The sequence below is a fragment of the Mus pahari genome, chromosome 15, assembly GCF_900095145.1.
Source record: "Mus pahari chromosome 15, PAHARI_EIJ_v1.1, whole genome shotgun sequence".
Taxonomy (NCBI): Eukaryota; Metazoa; Chordata; class Mammalia; order Rodentia; family Muridae; genus Mus; species Mus pahari.
Window position 1 is genome coordinate 69,985,054 of NC_034604.1, and position 19,765 is coordinate 70,004,818.

Below are 19,765 nucleotides of genomic sequence, written 5' to 3' on the forward strand. Positions count from 1 at the left end.
CCATCTTCTTGAGTTCTTTATATATATTGAATATTAGTCCCCTATCTGATTTAAGATTGGTAAAGATCCTTTCTCAATCTGTTGGTGGCCTTTTTGTCTTATTAACAGTGTCTTTTGCCTTACAGAAGCTTTGCAGTTTTATGAGGTCCCATTTGTCAATTCTCGATCTTACAGCACAAGCCATTGCTGTTCTGTTCAGGAATTTTTCCCCTGTGCCCGTATCTTTGAGGCTTTTCCCCACTTTCTCCTCTATAAGTTTCAGTGTCTCTGGTTTTACATGGAGTTCCTTGATCCACGTAGACTTGACCTTAGTAGAAGGAGATAAGAATGGATCAATTTGCATTCTTCTACAGGATAACCACCAGTTGTACCAGCACCATTTGTTGAAAATGCTGTCTTTTTTCCACTGGATGGTTGTATCTCCCTTGTCAAAGATCAAGTGACCATAGGTGAGTGGGTTCATTTCTGGGTCTTCAATTCTATTCCATTGATCTACCTGTACCAGTTCCATGCAGTTTTTATCACAATTGCTCTGTAGTACAGCTTAAGGTCAGGCATGGTGATTCCCCCAGAGGTTCTTTTATCATTGAGGAGAGTTTCTGCTCTCCTGGTAAACAATGGTTTGTAAACCAGACCTGCCTGCGCACAGCACTCTTCAGTGTCCATCAATTAGCATGCCTTTGCACCTCTATTGTCCGGTGCCCAGTGAGACTGACTGTCAGTTCCTTTAGGGAAAATACTCCCTGTCCTTCGTTGTGCTACACTTGGCTCAACAGAAGTAGCTCTCCCATAACTGTTTTCTATTGCAAATGACTTGGAGGCCTTCAATGTTCCAAACTTGTACGTGGGTATGTAGATAACTATCAAACCTTAGGAAAACTCACAGAATGTGACCAGTCAAGATTATTTCCTCTGTTAAGTGTGCTCCATTCATTACCAGCACCCCTTCTCTCTACTCCTGCCCCCCCCACAGTCTCAATTACTTATCTATCATCTATCTATCTATCTATCTATCTATCTATCTATCTATCTATCTATCTATCTATCTATCTATCATCTATCATCTATCATCTATCTATCTATCTATCATCTATCTATCTATCTATCTATCTATCTATCTATCTATCTATCTATCATCTATTTACCTGCCTATCTGTCTATCATTTCTCTCTCTCTCTCTCTCTCTCTCTCTCTCTCTCCTCCCTCCCTCCCTCCTTCCCTCCCTCCCTCCCTTCCCCCCTACTTATTGAATTCTTGGGTTTCAGATCCGTGTGTTACATAGGTTAGCTGCAGGTACAAGGGGAGTTAACTCTGTCTACAACAATGCCTGTCTGATGGGTGTTTGCACTGATCCTCCTGGTTTGAAATGAAATGGACCAACCTGTCCCTCTCTAACTCTGCCTGTCCTCATGCCTTTGCTCCTGCTTCTCCTTTCCTTCAGACCTCCCGAATTTCTTTCTTCTCTAGAGGAAATGTCCTAATTAGAGAGGGCCACCCTTACCTTGACCTTATACTTGTCCTTCATTTTATTTTGTCGACTCCTGACCTGATTATATTTTTGTGTCCTTTTTAAAAAATGTGTTTTTTTACATCCCAGCTGTTGCCCTTTCCCAGTGCCCCCTCCCACAGTTCCTCATCCCACTCCTCCTCACTCTTGCCTTTGTGGGTGCTCCCACCCCCAGACTCCCCCTTCCCTGGGGCCTCAAGTCTCTGGAGGATTAGGCACATATTCTCCCACTGTGGCTACATCAGGCAGACCTCTGCTATGTATGTGCCAGGGCTATGGACCAGCCCATGTGTGCTCCTGGTTGGTGGCTCAGTCTCTGGGAACTCCCTGGGGTCCAGGTTAGTTGAAACTATTGATCTTCTTTTGGGGTTGCCCTCCCTTTCAGCTTCTTCAATTCTTTTTTGTGTCCTTCTTTAAAAGCAAGTTTTTTGTTTGTTTGGTATTTTTTGTTGTTGTTTATTGTGTGGGTAGATTAAGAAATGCCTAATGAAAAAGTTAAGTAGTGAACAAAAGCCTGATTGTCTAATGTATCCCAGAAAAAAGTTCCTTCCCTGATATGATTGACAATTTTCAGAACCTTCCAGCTCTTCATGGGCTTTCTCCATCATGGAGACATCTGGCCAGAAAAGAAAATAGAGATTGTCAAGAAGAGTCATTATTGATTACCTGCCTTGGCCTCAAATAGAAATGTGCATTCTATTGGGAAGAATTCTGTGCACAATCCTACCTACTGTAGAGAACAAGTGGAAACATCTTGTGTCCCTGTGAAGGCTTCAGCTGGCCACCACCATACTAATGCTGTCTGACTTGTATTTCTGGCTCTGTTCACGTGAAGGAGCCTCTTCCTCCTCCTCCTTCTCCTCCTTCCTCTTCCTCCTCTTCCTCCTCTTCTTCCTCCTCTTTCTCCTCCTCTTCTTCCCTATATTTTTATATGTATATGTGATATATATATATATATATATATATATATATATATATATATATATATAGTGAGACAGTCCACATGCCTGTGCTTACATATCTATAATGAAACAAGTATGCCTTTGCCTTCTACATTTGGTGGTAGTTGGTATTTCCTTTTATTTTCTTAGAATCTCTCCTTACTGTTTGAGGATCTTGTACATGCATATAATAGTGTTTCTCGAAGCCCTCACAAGGGGGCTTCTTTCTGCAGTAGGTGGAGATTAAAGCAGAGACCCACGGCAGGTCATCATGCAGAGAATAATGAACTAGAGCATCACACTCTAAATGGGACAGCTACATCGAGAGAGAGAGAGAGAGAGAGAGAGAGAGAGAGAGAGAGAGAGAGAGAGAGAGAGAAAGCATAGCACATGGATCATTGCAGCCAAGGAGGGAAGATTGTTAAACACCAGCATCTGCAGTGAAGTCCTGTCTGCAGGGATGATGGCCCTAACACACATGAACTCACAGCGGCTGCGCCTGCATGCACAGGACCTGCTCAGAAGCAAGTTATTGAAGCGTGGATCAAAGAAGGGCCCATGATGTCCCACCCCCACACCCTCCACACCTGTTTCGTGCGCCACCTTGAAATGAAAGCCAGTTACACGTATGTTAAAGCCTTCGGATGTTCCCGATGCTCAGTTCTACACAGTCCTCATGTTCCACGTCCCACTCAATGCGGAGCATCTGTTGCTTTGCAACTGTGTGCAGTCTAGAACTCATTTTTCTTAATCAGCAACCTCTCCCCTCCCCAGCAAAAGAAACATACCTGATTATCTGTGCTCACCCTACGGCACCTCCCACAACCCCTTGCATGATGTAAGGTAGTTCTTCAAAGTTCAATAAATGCCTTTAAATTATTTTTAGATTTATTTATTTTACATGCGTGTTTTGCCTCCATGTACGTCCGTGCACATGTGGGCCCGGTACCAGGGCACCGGATGCCCTGGAACTGGAGTTACAGACGTTTGTGAGCCACCACGTGGATCCTGCGAACCAGAGCCGGATCCTCTGCAAGAATAGCAAACGCTCTTAGTTTCTAAACCACCTGTCTGTTCCCTAAAGTTCAATAAATTCTTGATGAATGAAGAATAATGAACAAAAGAATGAATGGTCGAATAAATAATACACATTTAAGTCGTTTCCAGAGTTTTTTTAAGTACTGATTTTATTTAATCTAGTGGTACTTTTTGAAATAAAATTAGCTCGATGTGGCTTCGTAGGGTTAGTACCATTTTAAAGTAGGTACAGTGACTAGTTTTTTTGTTTTTTTTTTTAGAGAAACTTTCCATTTTTAAGCCCTATTTCCAGAAACACTTTATAATACACAAGCTTTCAGCTTGCAAATGGCTTCATTTTGAGCCTTGTAGCAGAAATAGCTTATGCATGTCCACAACAAACATGAATGGAACTCACTTGTGGGGTTTTCTATTTTGGTCCGATGATGGCTCCAAATAGAAGCCATTTGGGTGAATTCTGCTACCGTAAGCCCGTTTACACTCAGGGCTGCTGTTGTAAACAACAGGATTAAAAGCAAACTTCCTTCATTCATCATTGATTCCCACTGCAGACATAGATAAGAAAATAAAAATACCTACTAAATACATTACCAGGACAAAAAAAAAAAGGTTTAAAACAGAGCATAATCTATTTTTTGTCAGACTTCAACTTGAGTCTAAATTTTTAATAAGTAACACATAATATGTATTTCCATGGGCTATTTTTTTTAATGACTGCAGAAATAGAGATGCTGAGATTTAAAACTAGGGAGAGAAAGGGCCAAGTTAGTAAGTTTTGGGAAAAAAAATTCTTCTAAGATCTAACCTTTGAAAAAAAAATTCCCATAACCTCAGTGTTTTCACTGAGAGCGAATAAAGGTCTCAGGCCACGTAAAGATGGCGACACCTTTGTTGCTCAGTCAGCGTTTTCATTTTTCTTCTGTGATTTGGCTCAGACAGGACTCCATGGTCCTATGAAATGTGAGGAGTTCTAGGGGACTGATGGCCCAGATTCTCCCAACAAAGAACCTGCTTTCATTATTCTTTTTCAGAAGAAACTCTTAGGATACTCTAGGAAGAATTAACTGAGAAAGGGAAAGTAATTTCCAGGATACGCAAGCTTGTTCCACAGCCAACCTCGCAGGGATGCACAAGAGGTGATGGGAGCCGAGATCAGTTGATGAGAAGATGGGACACAGTTAGAATACCTATCCCACACTCTGCCGTTTATGAGAAGACACATATTAGCTAGAGGTTCTGGGAGCCAGAAGTCCCAAGATTAAGGAACTTCAGTTATAACATTCCATGGTTGAAAGACATAAGCCTGCCCTACTATGGACTGGCCTTTGAAATAACAGTATCAATGGACTGGCCTTTGAAATAACAGTATCAATGGACTGGCCTTTGAAATAACAGTATCAAACTACTCAGGAGCAGAGTCCACTGACATAATTGTTTCTTACTGGCCCTGTAGCCATCCTGGTGGGAAAGGAGATACTGGAAAAAGATACATGGCTCTCCCTTTGACTATTGGGTGATTGAAACACTGGCCTCCAAAGAATTGAAGTAAAGAAATGACAAAAGTGCTCCGGTCAGCCTGAAGAGGAACTTGCCTGACAGGAAGAGACTTTACACTCTCCTAGACAGGCTATCAGGGCACCTGGCAGCAGGGACCAGAGAGAGTCAACCAATGATAGGTCAGAGGTGGGGTCACTTACAGTCTTTTATTTAAACCTAAACCTCACATCAGTACCCCCAAATATGACCTTGGAAGTCATTAGAGCCTTTCATTTGTTCCTCTTCTGAATGTAGCCCCACCGACTAAGTTTTTTGGCTCTTTAGTGTTTTTTAAATTGGGATTCAGGAGGCAAGCAGCCAGGCCTAACTCTTTGCAGTTGCCAGGGCCACCATGGCAACAGAACTTACAGAAGAAAGCCCTTCCTGGGGGCTTGGAGTTTCAGAGGTGAGTCCATGACTGTTCTCGTGGGGTTTCTACTGCTGTGGGAAAACATGACCAAAGCCAGTTGGGGAGGAAAGGGTTTATTTGGCTTAGGCTTACATTTCCACAGCACTGTTTATCATTAAAGGAAGTCAGGGCAGGGACTCAAATAGGACAGGATTCTAGGGGTAGGAGCTGATGCTGAGACCATGGAGGGATGCTGCTTACTGGCTTGTTCCCCATGACTTGTCCAGCTTGTTTTTTTATAGACCACCAGCCCAGAGATGGAACCATCACAATGGGCTGGGCCCTCCCCATCAATCATTAATTAAGGAAATGCCATTCGGCCAGATCTTATGGAATCATTTTCTCAACTGAAGTTCCTTCCTTTCAGATAACTCTAGTTTGTGTGTCAAGCTGACACACGACTAGCCAGTGCAACCATCATGGCAGGGAGCGTGGCAGCGGGCAGGTAGGCATGGCGCTGCAGCAGAGACAGAGAGCTCATGCCTAAGCATGAAGCTGAGAGAGGTCATTCGGAATGGTATCGGCTTTTAAAACCTCAAAGCCCACGTCCTGTGACACACCTTCCCCGATAAGGCATCTTAACCCTTCCCAAACAGTTCCACCCACCGGGAGCCACGTACTCAAACATGGTGGTGATGGCCACTCTCATTCGAATCACCACAGATGGGAAGATGCTCATCGGGTAAGAGAGCCTGCTGTGCAAACATGAGGAGCTGCACTCTAATCCTCTGCACCCATATAAAAAGCTGGGCATGGCTGCCTGCGCCTGCAACCTCAGGGTGGAGGTGTAGACAGACACATCCTGGGAGCTCAGTGGCCGGCCAGCCTAGCTGAGCTTCCGGTGCGTGAGAGACTGTGTCAGGGGAATAAGGCAGATAAGGATAGAAGACACCTGACCTCTTCCTCTGGCTTTAGTTGCATGGGGATCCACTCCTGCAAACTCGTGCATATGCAATTATACACACACACACACACACACACACACACACACACACATGCACACACAAGTGGGCTACAAAGTCGATTACATTTCAGCTTAAGCTTTGGAGAGAACATTCAAACTACAGTATTTATTGATGTGAAAGTTACCAGGAGCTACTGCTGGATCATATGCAGGTTATAAAAGTGAAAGAGAGAGAGTCAGTAATGATCCTGAAATTGTCCTCTCAAGTCTGGAGTTGAGTCGCTCAAATGAGTTGACACATAAATCAGTTTGAGAAGTAAAGTCTATTTCTACTGGGAGCAAGGGAAATTTGAAATATCTAACAGATATCCAAGAGGGTGGGTGGGTAGTCAGCTGAATTATTATTCTAGAGTTGATGAGAGAGTTCTAAATGAACTAAATGTGAATGAAGTAAATGTGGGCCTCCAGGGAATAGGGGCCATTAGAATAAAGTGAGCATGTGTAGATCCAAAAGAAATCTATTGCTTTAAAAGTGCCATAGAATAAACAGTCCTAAAACTTAGTGACTTAAAGCTATCAGCATTCATTCTCAGGGGTCTAAGACTGGACAGGGAGAGACTGATGTAGGGGAGTCTTGTCTGTGACCCTGTTCTGTGGAGCTCATCCAAGTGGTCCTTGTTCTTGTTTGCTTTTGACACTATCAAGGCATGAAAAAGAAAGCAGGCATATGGACCATCTCTTGAGGTCTCTACTCAGAGCAGGCACGTTAGCACCTTAGCCAACGCTGGAACCTCAGGTTAGAGATCAGACAACTCTAAATTATTAAGGCATCGATACAAAGAAAGATTTTGTGTGTGTGTGTGTGTGTGTGTGTGTGTGTGTGTGTGTGTGNGNGAGAGAGAGAGAGAGAGAGAGAGAGAGAGAGAGAGAGAGAGAGAAGTGGGCTCAGTAAATGCAATCTCTCATGTGTATAAGGACCAAGTCCTGAAACATAGCTCAAATTTCCAGTGTAGACATATTGCTACTGTACACTGTGTAAAAATTATCCTTGTATTATTCAAATACTGATTTCTGTACCTCCTGCCTCAACGTTGAGTAAACATTGCTCCCGTTCTCTCATTTGTCAATAAAAGCTGATCAGCCAATGACTGAGCAGGGGAGAGAACAGGGCTGGACTTCTAATCCCAGCAAGGGGAGGGGGAGAGAGGGGAAGAGAAGATTCGCCGGGAGGAAAAGGTCCAGGAGAGTGCACGGAACACACCTGGAGCAGAGAGAGCCAGATCAACAGTAAAATGCAAGAATCTTGGGGATTTTTGGATGGGGGGTAGCGAGATTATCTTAGAGGATTAGAATAGATTAATAATTGTTCAGATATTATGCTGTAAACTTGATTAAATAAATCTAATACTCGCAGCCTTCTTTATTTGGGAGCTAGCTGGGATAAAGAAAAAAAGTATCACATAAAAATTCATATATAACAGTCAAGTTTGAACCCTATAACTCCTTTTTTCTTCAAAAACCTCCATTTATCCTTTATTCAAATTCATTTATTCATTACCCAAACCAAATATGAAGATTATTCTAGACATATATACTCTATTTTTAAAAGATTCATTTATTTTTATTTTATGGGTATGGGTAGTTTTGACTGGGTGTATATTGGTGCCATTCATATGTGCAATTCCAGAATCTGCCAGAAGAGGGTGTCAGATCCTTTGGAACTGGCGTTACAGATGCTGGTGGCCTTGGGAGTGATCTGAACCAAACCCAGTCCTCTGCAAGAGCAGTTAAGTGTCCTTAACCACTGAGCCATCTCTCCAGCCTGATCCCATACATACTCTTAACCATTGCTTTCCCTTTCAGGAAGGAGCCAATCAGTTACTGAAGACCTCAGTCCCTTGATTCTTGCTAAGCAAATAAAAACAGACTCAAAATTAGTAGTCATAAAGAAAGTCTATGGTAAGGTATTGTATAAAAACAAACGGTGTCATCTCCTAGCCCAGAAAGAATAGCCCAAACAAGAAAGCCTTGAAGGAAATGAAGAAAGGTTATCAATGTCTGACCTTGTAAAAAACAAAGTCCCACCTCCAGCAGAAACATCTGATAAGGTGATTACAGGAATACATAAAACCTTCTCAAACATCCATCAGAAATTCAGCACCATCCACAACCAGTTTAAAAGCAATCAACCTTCAAAAATGCGGCTAACACATGTCTTTACCTACTGTTGTTGTTTGAAAGATATTTACTTATTTGTTGGTTTTATATGGCTTGGTTTGGTTTTGAGACAGGGGTTTTCTGTGTAGCCTGGGAAGTCCTGGAACTCCCTATGTAGACCAGGATGGCCTCAAACTCAGAGATCTACCTGCCTCCATCTCCCGAGTACCATGATTAAAGGTATGGGTCACCATACCCAGTTCCTTTTGAGAGATTTTTAAAAACTGTAACAATCTGGGTTGGCATGGTGGCTCAAGTCTTTAATCCCAGTACTAAAGAGGCAGAAGCGGGTAGATCTCTGTGGGTTCTAGAGCAACCTGGTCTACAGAGAATGCCAGACCAGCCAGGCCTAGACAGCGAGAACCTGTCTCAAGTAAATAAACTGTAACCTCTACTTTTTAAATTTATATAAAGTAATACCTAGGCTTTTGAGTTTCTTTGAAAATAAAGCAAAAGTCTTTGTTTAAAAATGTAATCTGTTGTTAGCAGATTAGGCTTTAAGCCTAGATTTTTGAGAAATAATGAATCAAATTATACGGCAGTGGAACATGTATATTATCTTATACATGAATGCTCTGCTGCATGTACACCTGTGTGCCAGAAGAGAGCATTAAATCCATTTACAGATGTCATGAGCCACCGTGTGGATGTTTGGAATTGAACTCTGGAAGTGCAGCCAGTGCCTGTAACTGCTGAGCCATCTCTTCAGCCCCTTTGTAGAAAATTTTTGTTTGTTTGTTTGTTTATTATTTTGCTTTTTCAAGACAGAGTTTCTCTGTATAGCCCTGGCTGTCCTGGAACTCACTCTGTAGACCAGACTGGCCTTGAACTCAGAGATCTGCCTGCCTCTGCCTCCCAAGTGCTGGGATTCCACCATTATCGCCTGCTCCGCTGTTTTTTTTATGGTGATAAGAGAATCGGTTAATGTGGCAGCAGCAAAGTATTGCTCTGGACTGCTTGCTCCAGCTTCCGTTCCATCCACCCAAGTCTTCGACCACTTCCTGTTTCCGTGGGTTTCCTGTTCCTACAGCAAAGCACTGGGCAAACTTGTCAAGAGAGCTGGGTCATCTTCTTAGGGCTTCGGCCATCATTGTGAATACATCTCATAATGTATTCCCATGAGACCATGGGTGAAAGCTTGCGTTGTTTTACTGTTCTAAAATATTTACATACTGGATAGAGTTCGATCAAGGAGAGAATGATTCTTTATGAATAATGTTAAGATGTTATCTTGTAATTTTAAACATCTTGACGGTCTTCACATCTTCAGGGGTAAAAATCTGAATAAAGACTTTTCACAGTTTTAGAAATGTGGGGCAGCGGAGTTCAACAGAAACACAATACAAGCCTCAAGAGTGGCTCAATTCTTACAGCCACATTAAATAAAAAAAAAAAAGCAAAATAGGCAGAAAAAATGTTAGAAAAACACTTACTTCAGTATGTAAGAACATTTTTAAATTATGCGATATTCTACACGTACTTACTTTAGCCCCTGTCATAGGAGAATGACTACAGTACTGTATTCCAGACTCCCTGTGGTCCACAGGCACGGTGACTCCACGAACTACTAAGCGCGGGGCGGAGCTATGCCGGAGGGGGCGGGGCTGCTCCGTGAGCGCGTTTCGGGCCGGGCGGGCTTCCGTAGCTGGACGCGGGCGGTGGCGGCGCCACGTCCCGGGCGGTGTCCGGGAAGAAGTCAGTCGGGCCTGGGTTACAGTTTGAAGTAACTATGGCCTTCACGCTGTACTCCCTGATGCAGGCGGCCCTGCTGTGCGTGAACGCCATCGCCGTGCTGCACGAGGAGCGCTTCCTCAAGAACAGTGAGTGCCCGGGCGGGGGTGAGGGGGGCAGGCCCTGGGAATCCGGGCAGCCAGGAGAGGGGCGGCCCTGCGTGGCGAGCTGGGGGTCTATGGTGCCCGCCTTGAATTTCGCTTAGTCATTTTCTTGTTGCCGATTTACAGGAGGAAAAGCTGGCATGAGAGTTTTGACTTAAATGCTGGGAGTGGAGGAGGAGCGATATGGCTTTTTTCCAGAGTGCTCGTTGTTGGAGTGATTGATGGGGAAAATGAATGATGGAAGACAGTAGAGGTTGGTGGGATTTGGGTTGATGGGACCAGGAGGTAGCAGGGTCTCCAGCCATTCAATACGCACGCTCCATTGGGTGCCTACAGTGAGCCAAGGACTGGAATCAATGAATACAGAAACGAAGACACGCACACGTTATGGTTTCTGCGACTTGGCAATCAAATAAATCTTCATGCCAGCCTGGTCCAGTTGCTTCATGCAGTACAGGGCAAAACTGAGACAGGACTGCATGATGTGAGTGATTGGTTGAAGTTTACCAGCTGTGTTCTCTCTCAAACCCACAAGGAAGAATGATGGGTTTTATTTATTACTTAGGAAGAGATAAATACAAAAACGTACCAGACCTATGTTACAGAAGCTGGTTACACCAATCATCGGCCCTTAAAATGGAGTTTAATCTAATTTGAGATGAGTAACAGATATGCTAAATATTAGAAAGATGTAGCAATATAAAGAAAAATGAGAATCTGAAAAGACCTGGAGGAAGTGAGTCTGACCTGACGTCTGATACATGAAGTATTAACTAGGTGAAGGAAAAGGATTGGGAAAACTCTGGAAGCTGAAGCCTTGCACAGTGTCACCCCGGCATGAAAGCCAAGGCAGGTGAAATACTTGTGTACAGGGACATGGCCAGATTTCTGTTCCTGAGTTCCTGTTCAGGTTCACTGTGGAGAAGTGAAAGGAAAGAAGAGGAGTGGATTTGGAAAGGGCAGTCTCAGATGGGGAAGTGGAGTATGGCCTTAATGTGTGCAGGATTTGTGTTAGGTGTTTTACATACATGTGCGTTGTGTGTGTGTATGAAAGAGAGAGAGAGAGAGAGAGAGAGAGAGAGAGAGAGAGAGAGCGAGCGCGAGCGCTTGAGGTCACACCACAGTTCTGTGATATAGTTACTGTTTTTATTGCAGCTTTGCAAGTAAGGGATCTAAGGCAGGAAATGATGGTTAGTTAACTTGTAGATCACGTGGGTAGAAGGTAGCACAGTTGAACATGCTGGCTCCAGAGTCTGGTTCTTTACCTCTGGACGGTACAGAAAACTCTTCGTGATCATGGGATGGGTTGAATTGTGTTCTAACTCTGTGGTACCTGTGGCTGTTACCTTATTTAGACCCGTCGTCTTCGAAAGTTTATAATTAAGTGGAGCACTTCATAACCGGATGAGGTGATGGACCTTATAGCTAATCATTGGCATTCTTACTAGAAGAGTGAGCTACAGAGGCACACAGACACACACTTCAGGGAAAAGAGAGTGGGATCACAGAGGCGGAGGTTGGAGTGGCTCAGCCTCAAGCCAAGGAACCCAGGAGCTCCAGCAGCCACCAGACAGCTGTTACTGCAAATGTGGGCAGGATTACCCCTCAGTCACCAGAAGGGGTAGGTTCTGCTTGATTCTGGCCTCTAAAACTGTGGGAAAGTGATTTCAGTGGTGTGAAGCGTTAGTTCCTGTTGCTTTGTTCAGGCAGCCCTAGATTCAGACCAGAAAATAAGACAACATGTTGTTGGAGAGGCATGAAATCTTAAGGCCAAACTGAGCTATAAAAGCGAACACTGAGGGCTGGAGAGATGGCTCAGTGGTTAAGAGCACTGACTGCTCTTCAGATGTGCTGGAACCACATGGTGGCTCACATCTGGTGGCTCACATCACATTACAGATGGTTGCATCTGTAATGAAATCTGATACCCTATTCTGGTGTGTCAGAAAACAGCTACAGTGTACTTGTCATATATATAAAATAAATTAAAAAATCTTTAAAAGAAAAAACTCTTAGTGAGACCCTGTCGCAGAAAGCCAAAGGAAGGCTAGACATAAGCCCTTGGTAGAGTGTTTGCCTCCCGTGTGTAAGCCCTAGGTTTCTTTAGTCCCTGCTGCCCACAGCCACATATAAAGAACATGTTAGACTCTGGCAGTGAGGGAGAAAAGATCAAGCCAAAAACTTCTCCTGGTTTTCTGGTTTAAGCCACTGAGTGAAATACCGATAGGTGTAAGGAAAAACTTGGAGGAAAATTGGATGACGGTATAGATCAGAAAGTATAATGATCTTGAAATGTCTGAACATGCCCACTTTGGGATTTCTGTGGGATGTGCAAATAGATGTAGAATAGTTGATAGTTGGTTTTAGTACAGATAGTGAATGAAGCTGTGTGAGGAGATAAAATTACTAGAAAAGGGGGCTGGAGTCATGACTTCATGGTTAAGAGCACTTGTTGCTCTAGCAGAGCACCTAGTTCCGGTTCCTAGCACCCATGTGATGGTTCACAGCTACCTGTACTCCAGTTCCAGGGATTCCAGCATCGTCGTTTGAGATCTGCAGGCACTGTGCACAGGTACAGGGAGGCAAATAGAGTGCTAGCAAAAGGGAGCACACAGAACTGATTCCCAGGACTGCAGATCTCCTCTACTATGTAATGTTTGGGGGGGGGGGTAGAACAGGGGGCGGGAAAACATAATGGACCAATCAGAAGACCTAGACAGTGGAGTTTCATTAAAATGACAGTTTTGAGCTGGGCAGTGGTGGCACATGCCTTGAGTCCCAGCACAGAAAGACACAGAAAGAATTGGCACCAGGTTTTGTTGTGGTTTAGTTGTTTTTGAAGGATGGTCCTGTTAGAGAATGATTGTCAGCTGGAGGTAGAGCTCAGTTGGTAGAGACAGTGTCTAGGATGCAGAAAGCCCTTACATAAAACTGGTCACAGTAGCATGTTCCTACAACATGGTGCTCACAAACTCCCATGACCCCAGTTCCAAGAGAGCTGATACTTTCTTCAAGCCTCTGAAGTCACCAGACATGCATGTGTTACATGGACATACAGATAAAATATCCATATGCATGAAAGTTTTGTTTAGTTTTTAAGGTGGAAAAACCTTTGAACCCAGGGCCTCATGCGCATGAGGCCTATGCTCTCCCACTGAACCACATCAGGTCTGGAAGCAGGACTCCTAATGGAGAGCTGCAGGCGGTTGTGGGTGTGAAGGCCTTCCTGACCTCGCCTTCTAGCAGCTGTGGTTGGTGCCGACTGTGTAAAAACTAGACTCTTCCCATTTCTCTGGAGCATGCTCACATCAAACGGAGAAGCACTTGTTTTTGAGGGTCCATATTCAATCTCGGTAAAACAGCAAGCAGTTTCGGAACCTGGGTTGGGTTCCCATCATGCACACTGTGGCTCACCGTGGTTCACAGTGCCCTCTTCTGGCTTCTGTATGCACGTGGTACACATAAATCAAGCAGGCATACACACATACACCTACAAATAAGATATTTGTAACTTTCTTAGGAATATATATGTAAAAAAAAAAAAAAAAAATCCATCAGTGTGTTAAAGCACCATTCATCGTGATCGAGGGGGATTTACCCAGAATTGCAAGATTGGTTCAGCATTCCATCATATTGATAACAGAAATCAATGGCCAATACAGTAGGCACAGGAAAAGCACTAGTATTCATCACCAGACCTGGGGAGATGACTGCGTTGGTTATGTTTGCTGCAAAAGCAAGAAGTCCAGGTGTGGTTTGTGCCCAGAGTCACACTCTAGGGAGTCAGAGACAGGATGGTGTCTGGGCTTGCTGGCCAGCTCATCCAGTGTCATCTGAAAACTACAGGTTCAGTGAGAGAATCTGTCTCAAAAAATAAGGCGCGGTGTGATTTAGAAAGACACCTGATTTTAACCCCTTGCCTATGCATATACATGTGTATACACACACACACACACGAAAACAAAAATGTACTCATCAAACTGGAAATAAGAGGAAATACCCCAAATAGCCATACATTACCTATGAAAATGTCCCAGTTAACATCATACTTACCAGGGAGAGTCTGAATGCTTTTCCCTAAGAATAAGAATTCTAGCTGTGGGAATTTGATAAGAAACAAGAAATAAAAGAGATCTACGTTGTGAGACAAAACTGTCTGTTTCAGATAATACATTCTTGTGTATATAGAGGATCCTGAAAAATCTTCAGGAAGCCATGAGACTAAAAACAGATTTGATACAGTAGAAGGAAATACAGCAAAACACTTAAGCAGTCGTTAGGGGCAGGAGTGCTGGCTAGCTTGATAAGCCTCCCACAGAAGCATGAGGACTTGAATCTGAGTCCCTGTCATCCATGCAAATGCTGGGTGAGCTGGTGACTTGCCTGTAACCCTGGCATTCAGGACGTGGAGATAAGGGATGCCTGAGCAAGCTTGCTAGCCAGTTTAGTCAAATCTCTGAGCTCAGGTTCAGCTAGAGACTTACCTCAATGTGTAAGTGGAGATCAGTCAAGGATGGCACATGACATCAGCCTCTGGTCTCCATGCACATGGGTGCACACAGCCCCTACACACATACACACACACACACACACACACACACACATACACACACACATGTTTCTTGAACCAAACAGTTGAGAAGCCCCAAATTAAAGGGAAACTGATAAACATCTCTTTCCCCTGGCCCTTCACATGTCACATGGTGAGTATCTGCATGGATCATTTGCTCTTTACCCAAACTTCTGCCTGTTTTCACTTAGCAGTGAAAGTAGGAGTGGCAGCCGGGCTATACAATAAGCCAAGAGCTTCTGCCAGTTATGTCAGTGCAGATACAGCTGTCTCCCAGTGACCCCGCTGTGGCCTGGGCTTTGCTTATTTTGTTGAAGAGTAGCTTAATGTTAGAAAATGTCTTTTTTCTGGGCTTCACTCCTTTCATATTAAAATATGTATAAGCATCTTTTAAAAACAAACAGAATGAAAAAAGATTTCTGGGAGAGAGGGTTGCTGGCCCTCAAGCTTCCGAGGTTCCCCTATTTCCATTTCCCATCTTACCATAGGAACACTAGCATTACTAGATGTGTTTGTGCTCCTACAACTGTCTTTATGTGGGTACTAGGAATTTGAACTCAGGTCTTTGTGGTTACACAGCAAGTCTTTACCCAGGGAACCTTGTCCCCAAACCCTAAAGCTGTTATAAGAATTGTTCATCTTATAATTCATGTGTAATATAAATAGTGTTATTCAGAAATTTATGATCCTAGAATTCACAGTATCTTCCCTTATGTCAGTATTAACTCAGTCTACTATAATTCAGTTCAATTCCACGGGCAAGAGTTCATCTTGTGTTCCGTTTTTCCAGATTAACCTTCCCACTGTAATTCAGTTCAGTTCCACAACCATTTGCTGAGGACTTAAAGACCGTGGTGTGGGGGAGAATGGAAACATGAGACAGGTGATTGGAGTCCCTGTCTTCCAGGAATCTAGTAAAATGGGAAATGCTTGAAAACCCCTAGCCAGGGAGAAGAGTCTATAATAGGTGGGATTTGGGAACAAAGAGAAAGGAGGTTTATTGTGACCTGGGCATATTAGGAAAGCCCAGATGTGACAGACCCAGATGGGAAGCCAGCTTTAGCAGTAGATAGTAATTGGCCATGTCATTGTCCCGTAGTGTTTGTGGGGACTGGGTTCCCCACATTAGCTGCCAAGGACCATGCAGGAGAAATGACAAATGGCTTGAGAACTCATGGAATGTAGCCCACCAGTTAGCACAAGATGGGTATGCCTTGGACAGGCGTGGCCCCAGGACTACCCATCCTGAGGACTTCATGCTGCTGTGGAGCTCTGCTCTGCTTGCTGCCCTCACATCCCTCTTAATCTAAGAACTGTATGAAAACTCTAGGGTCCTCCAGGCCCTCAGTGGTCAGTGTCTCTGGCACTCATAGTAAAGTGCTTGACCTTGTTCAGGCATTGCTGCTGGAGCAACTAATGATTCAGTCACCACCCTAGGAAGAACTTGGAGATGTAGATTGTAAGCAGTGACCCTTAGAAAACATTTGGAAAAATAAAATTGTTAGTGAAGCTAGGTTGAGCTGTTTTTGCTACTAGCTTTGATGTAGAAAAATCTCAGGGAACACTTTGAAATGCAGAAAGGCACTCTTATTAGTTAAGCCAGGGTCAGGAACAAGAACAGTGGCAGCTCTGGCTGACATGACTCTCACTGAGGCTGGACTGGTGAGGATTGATTTCTTATACCCACTTTTGCCCTCAGCTTCCTGATATGATCTAATAAGAATTGTTGATAAGTAGATATGCATTAGCTGGGCGGTGGTAGTGCGCACCTTTAATCCCAGTGCTTGGGAGGCATAGGTGGGCGGATTTCTGAGTTCGAGGCCAGCCTGCTCTACAGAGTGACTTCCAGGACAGCCAGGGCTACACAGAGAAACCCTGTCTCGAACCCCCCCCCCCGCAAAAAAAAATGAAAAATATGCATTCTGAGGTATAAAGTAGATATGACTGATTTTTATACAAAAGTTCAGATTTGTGATTCTCTTAAGATTCTTAAAGATAAATAATAATTAATTCTTTGTAACTGCAAATTGCTGCCTGCCAGTAAGAGAAACTGGCTGAGAAAACTCCCTTGCTTGCTTACACTTTGTTAATCTATAACTAGTTTCTTCAAATACATGTGTATTTTTGCGAATAATTTGTTTTCTATACCTGAAATATGTAATGTTATTTCTTGTTACAGGTGTTGGGGACTATACTGTTTTTTCATTGTCATCCTCTAGAAGAAAACTAGAATGTAATCACATTGTAGTTTTCTACTGCTTGAAAGATTTTGCTGGGATGTATAAGCCATGGGAGAAAGAGTAAAGTTGTTGGAGCATTGTTTCTTCCATCTGTCAACTGTGTGTGTGTGTATGTGTGTGTGTGTGTGTGTGTGTGTGTGTGTGTGTGTCTATGTAAAGTTTATGTGTGAGTGTGCTGGAACTTTGTTCCTTCCACCCTCCAAGTATGTATGTATCTATCTATCTATATAGATATATATGTATCTATTTACATATATATCTATAGATAGATAGATAGATAGATAGATAGATAGATAGATAGATAGATGGATGGATGGATGTAAAGTTTATGTGAGAGTGCATTGGAACTTTGTTCCATCCATCAAATATGTATATATGTATGTTTGTATGTATATAATATAAAGCTTGTCTGGGTGTGTTGGCCCTTGCTCCATCTACCAACTGTGTGTGTGTATGTGTGTGTGTCTGTGTATCTGTGTGAGAAATGTTTGGAGCCTGCTTGTTGGAACTTTGTTGCATTCATCCATCAGGTATATATGTATATGTGTACATATATGTATATGTACATATGTGTTTGTGTGAAATGCCTGGAGTCCGCTCACTGGAGCTTTGCTCCGTCCATTCTATGTGTGAATATGTATATGTCTGTCTATATCCATGTGTGTATGTATTTGTATGTATGAAGTTTTCACTTTCCTTTCCTTTCTCACTGGCCCCAAGGAGTTAAAAGAGCTCAGAGTCTGTAACTGGCCACAGGAGTACCAGTCCCAGGAAATTAAGCTTTCTTCCTCAGAAAAAAGAATGCTGACTAATTTCTCTAATCACTGGCTGCTATAGGCAACAGCTCCATCAGTATCTGGACCAACTCCCCATCATGGCTCTAAGCACTGACCTCCATCAGCTGCTGCCTCAGTTTACCCACCCCATAGATGCCAAAGCTGATTATTGGTAATTAACACATTCCAGATGTCAGTTTAAGGGGTTTGCAGTCCAGTGAACACCATCACCCAATTCTGAGAAAGAAAGCTCCAATTCTTTAAGGGGAAAATGGGAAGGGATTGAAGTAGTGAAATTTAAGAGACATCTAACTTGACCCTCTGGAGTTAACTGCTGTGAAAGGCAAAAACCACTAACACCCTTGAAAGCTAAAGGGCCAGATAAAGACCCTCAGCCAGGCTTGGGACGGTGGGGTGTCAGCACTAAAGTTGGCTTTTTGTGAAGTTGAATTTTAATTAGTGTCATGCCACAGCATAACAAAAATGCAGGCAGCCATTATTTAACCCAATAAAGCCAGTAAACAGCCTATTAAGTGAACGTTTCTTGGTGCTTGGTTCTTTAGTGTATAAAAGAGACTTGTTCTTGGCCTTCATGATTAGAGGTTAGCATGCCAGGAATTAATCAAACTGTAGTTATGTGAGAGTGGAAAAAGGACCTGAAGTCAGGACTCCTTAGAAGAAGTGACTTTAAAGAACCAGCCTAAGGGGTTTGCAAGTGGGGAAGTGACATGGAGGGAGGTGAAAGCCGGGCTCACAGGCTCAGCTCAGAATGGTAAATGAAGAATGGTCAGTCTGCTCCCAAGGCCTCCAAACGCACTTTAAAATTTGCCCACTTGGGCATTTTCATACTGATACTTTGTTAGATAATAGAACTCTTAACTGAATTAGTAGCTACTCACCCTAGCACTGTGCATTTGTTTTTTAGTTCTGCATTGACAAAAGGTTCGTTCCTTTGATAATTTTGAAAAAAGGAAAAAAATGAAGTGTGACAGTTGCCGTCTTTACTGACTGAACACCATGAAATCATTTGAACTGTAGATTTTATAAAGTCATAGTGGGATGAAGACAATATGGTTGTTGCCACTATCAAAAGAAAAAACTAAAGAACTCAATATTTTAACTATTTTAACATTTTAAGATGTATGAGTTTATACTTAATATCTTCACAGGGCTCAAACTAGTTTTTAAAAGATGGCTAATGAGGGAACAAGACAAGTGCATACATTTAACTCAGCTAATCATCTTTATCTTGCACAGTTGGCTGGGGAACAGACCAGGGAATTGGTGGATTCGGAGAGGAGCCAGGAATTAAATCTCAACTAATGAACCTCATTCGGTCTGTAAGAACCGTGATGAGAGGTAAGAACTGAGAGGACCTTACAAGTTACAGTTCGTGGGCCGGGTTTCAGATGCAAAGTGTGGGCGAGTACAAGCTCTCAGGTTCTCTTTGTGTGGGAACGTGGACTTCTGTAAGCTGGGCTTACTGCTTCAGAGTTGCTGGCCACCTTCTTCCCTTGCATCTGACTTCTAGGAAGTTCAGTGGTGCTAGTACACTCTGTGTGTTTCCTGTCAGGGCAGAAAGACAAAATGATGTCCTTACTGCTTAGAAACTGTGGCTGCCACCTTGTAATGTAGAGTCATGAAGAAGTTTCCAAGAGTGAAATAAAGGTTCTGTATTGTATTGAAAATAAAAGTACCGGGCTGGTGAGATGGCTCAGTGGGTAAGAGCACCCGACTGCTCTTCCAAAGGTCCAGAGTTCAAATCCCAGCAACCACATGGTGGCTCATAACC

The 19,765-nt window shown here is 43.2% G+C and overlaps 1 protein-coding gene across 1 annotated transcript in view; it reads left to right on the plus strand.

Annotated features, from left to right (window-relative positions):
- The first annotated feature begins 10,199 nt into the window (after positions 1–10,199).
- The window catches only part of Ier3ip1 (immediate early response 3 interacting protein 1), an 11,412-nt gene continuing 1,846 nt past the window's right edge, over positions 10,200–19,765 (plus strand). Inside the window, exons 1-2 of the mRNA XM_021214555.2 lie at positions 10,200–10,372; positions 19,231–19,332. Coding sequence (XP_021070214.1) covers positions 10,282–10,372; positions 19,231–19,332 — 193 coding nt within the window. The 5' untranslated portion in view covers positions 10,200–10,281. The remainder of the gene's footprint in view (positions 10,373–19,230; positions 19,333–19,765) is intronic.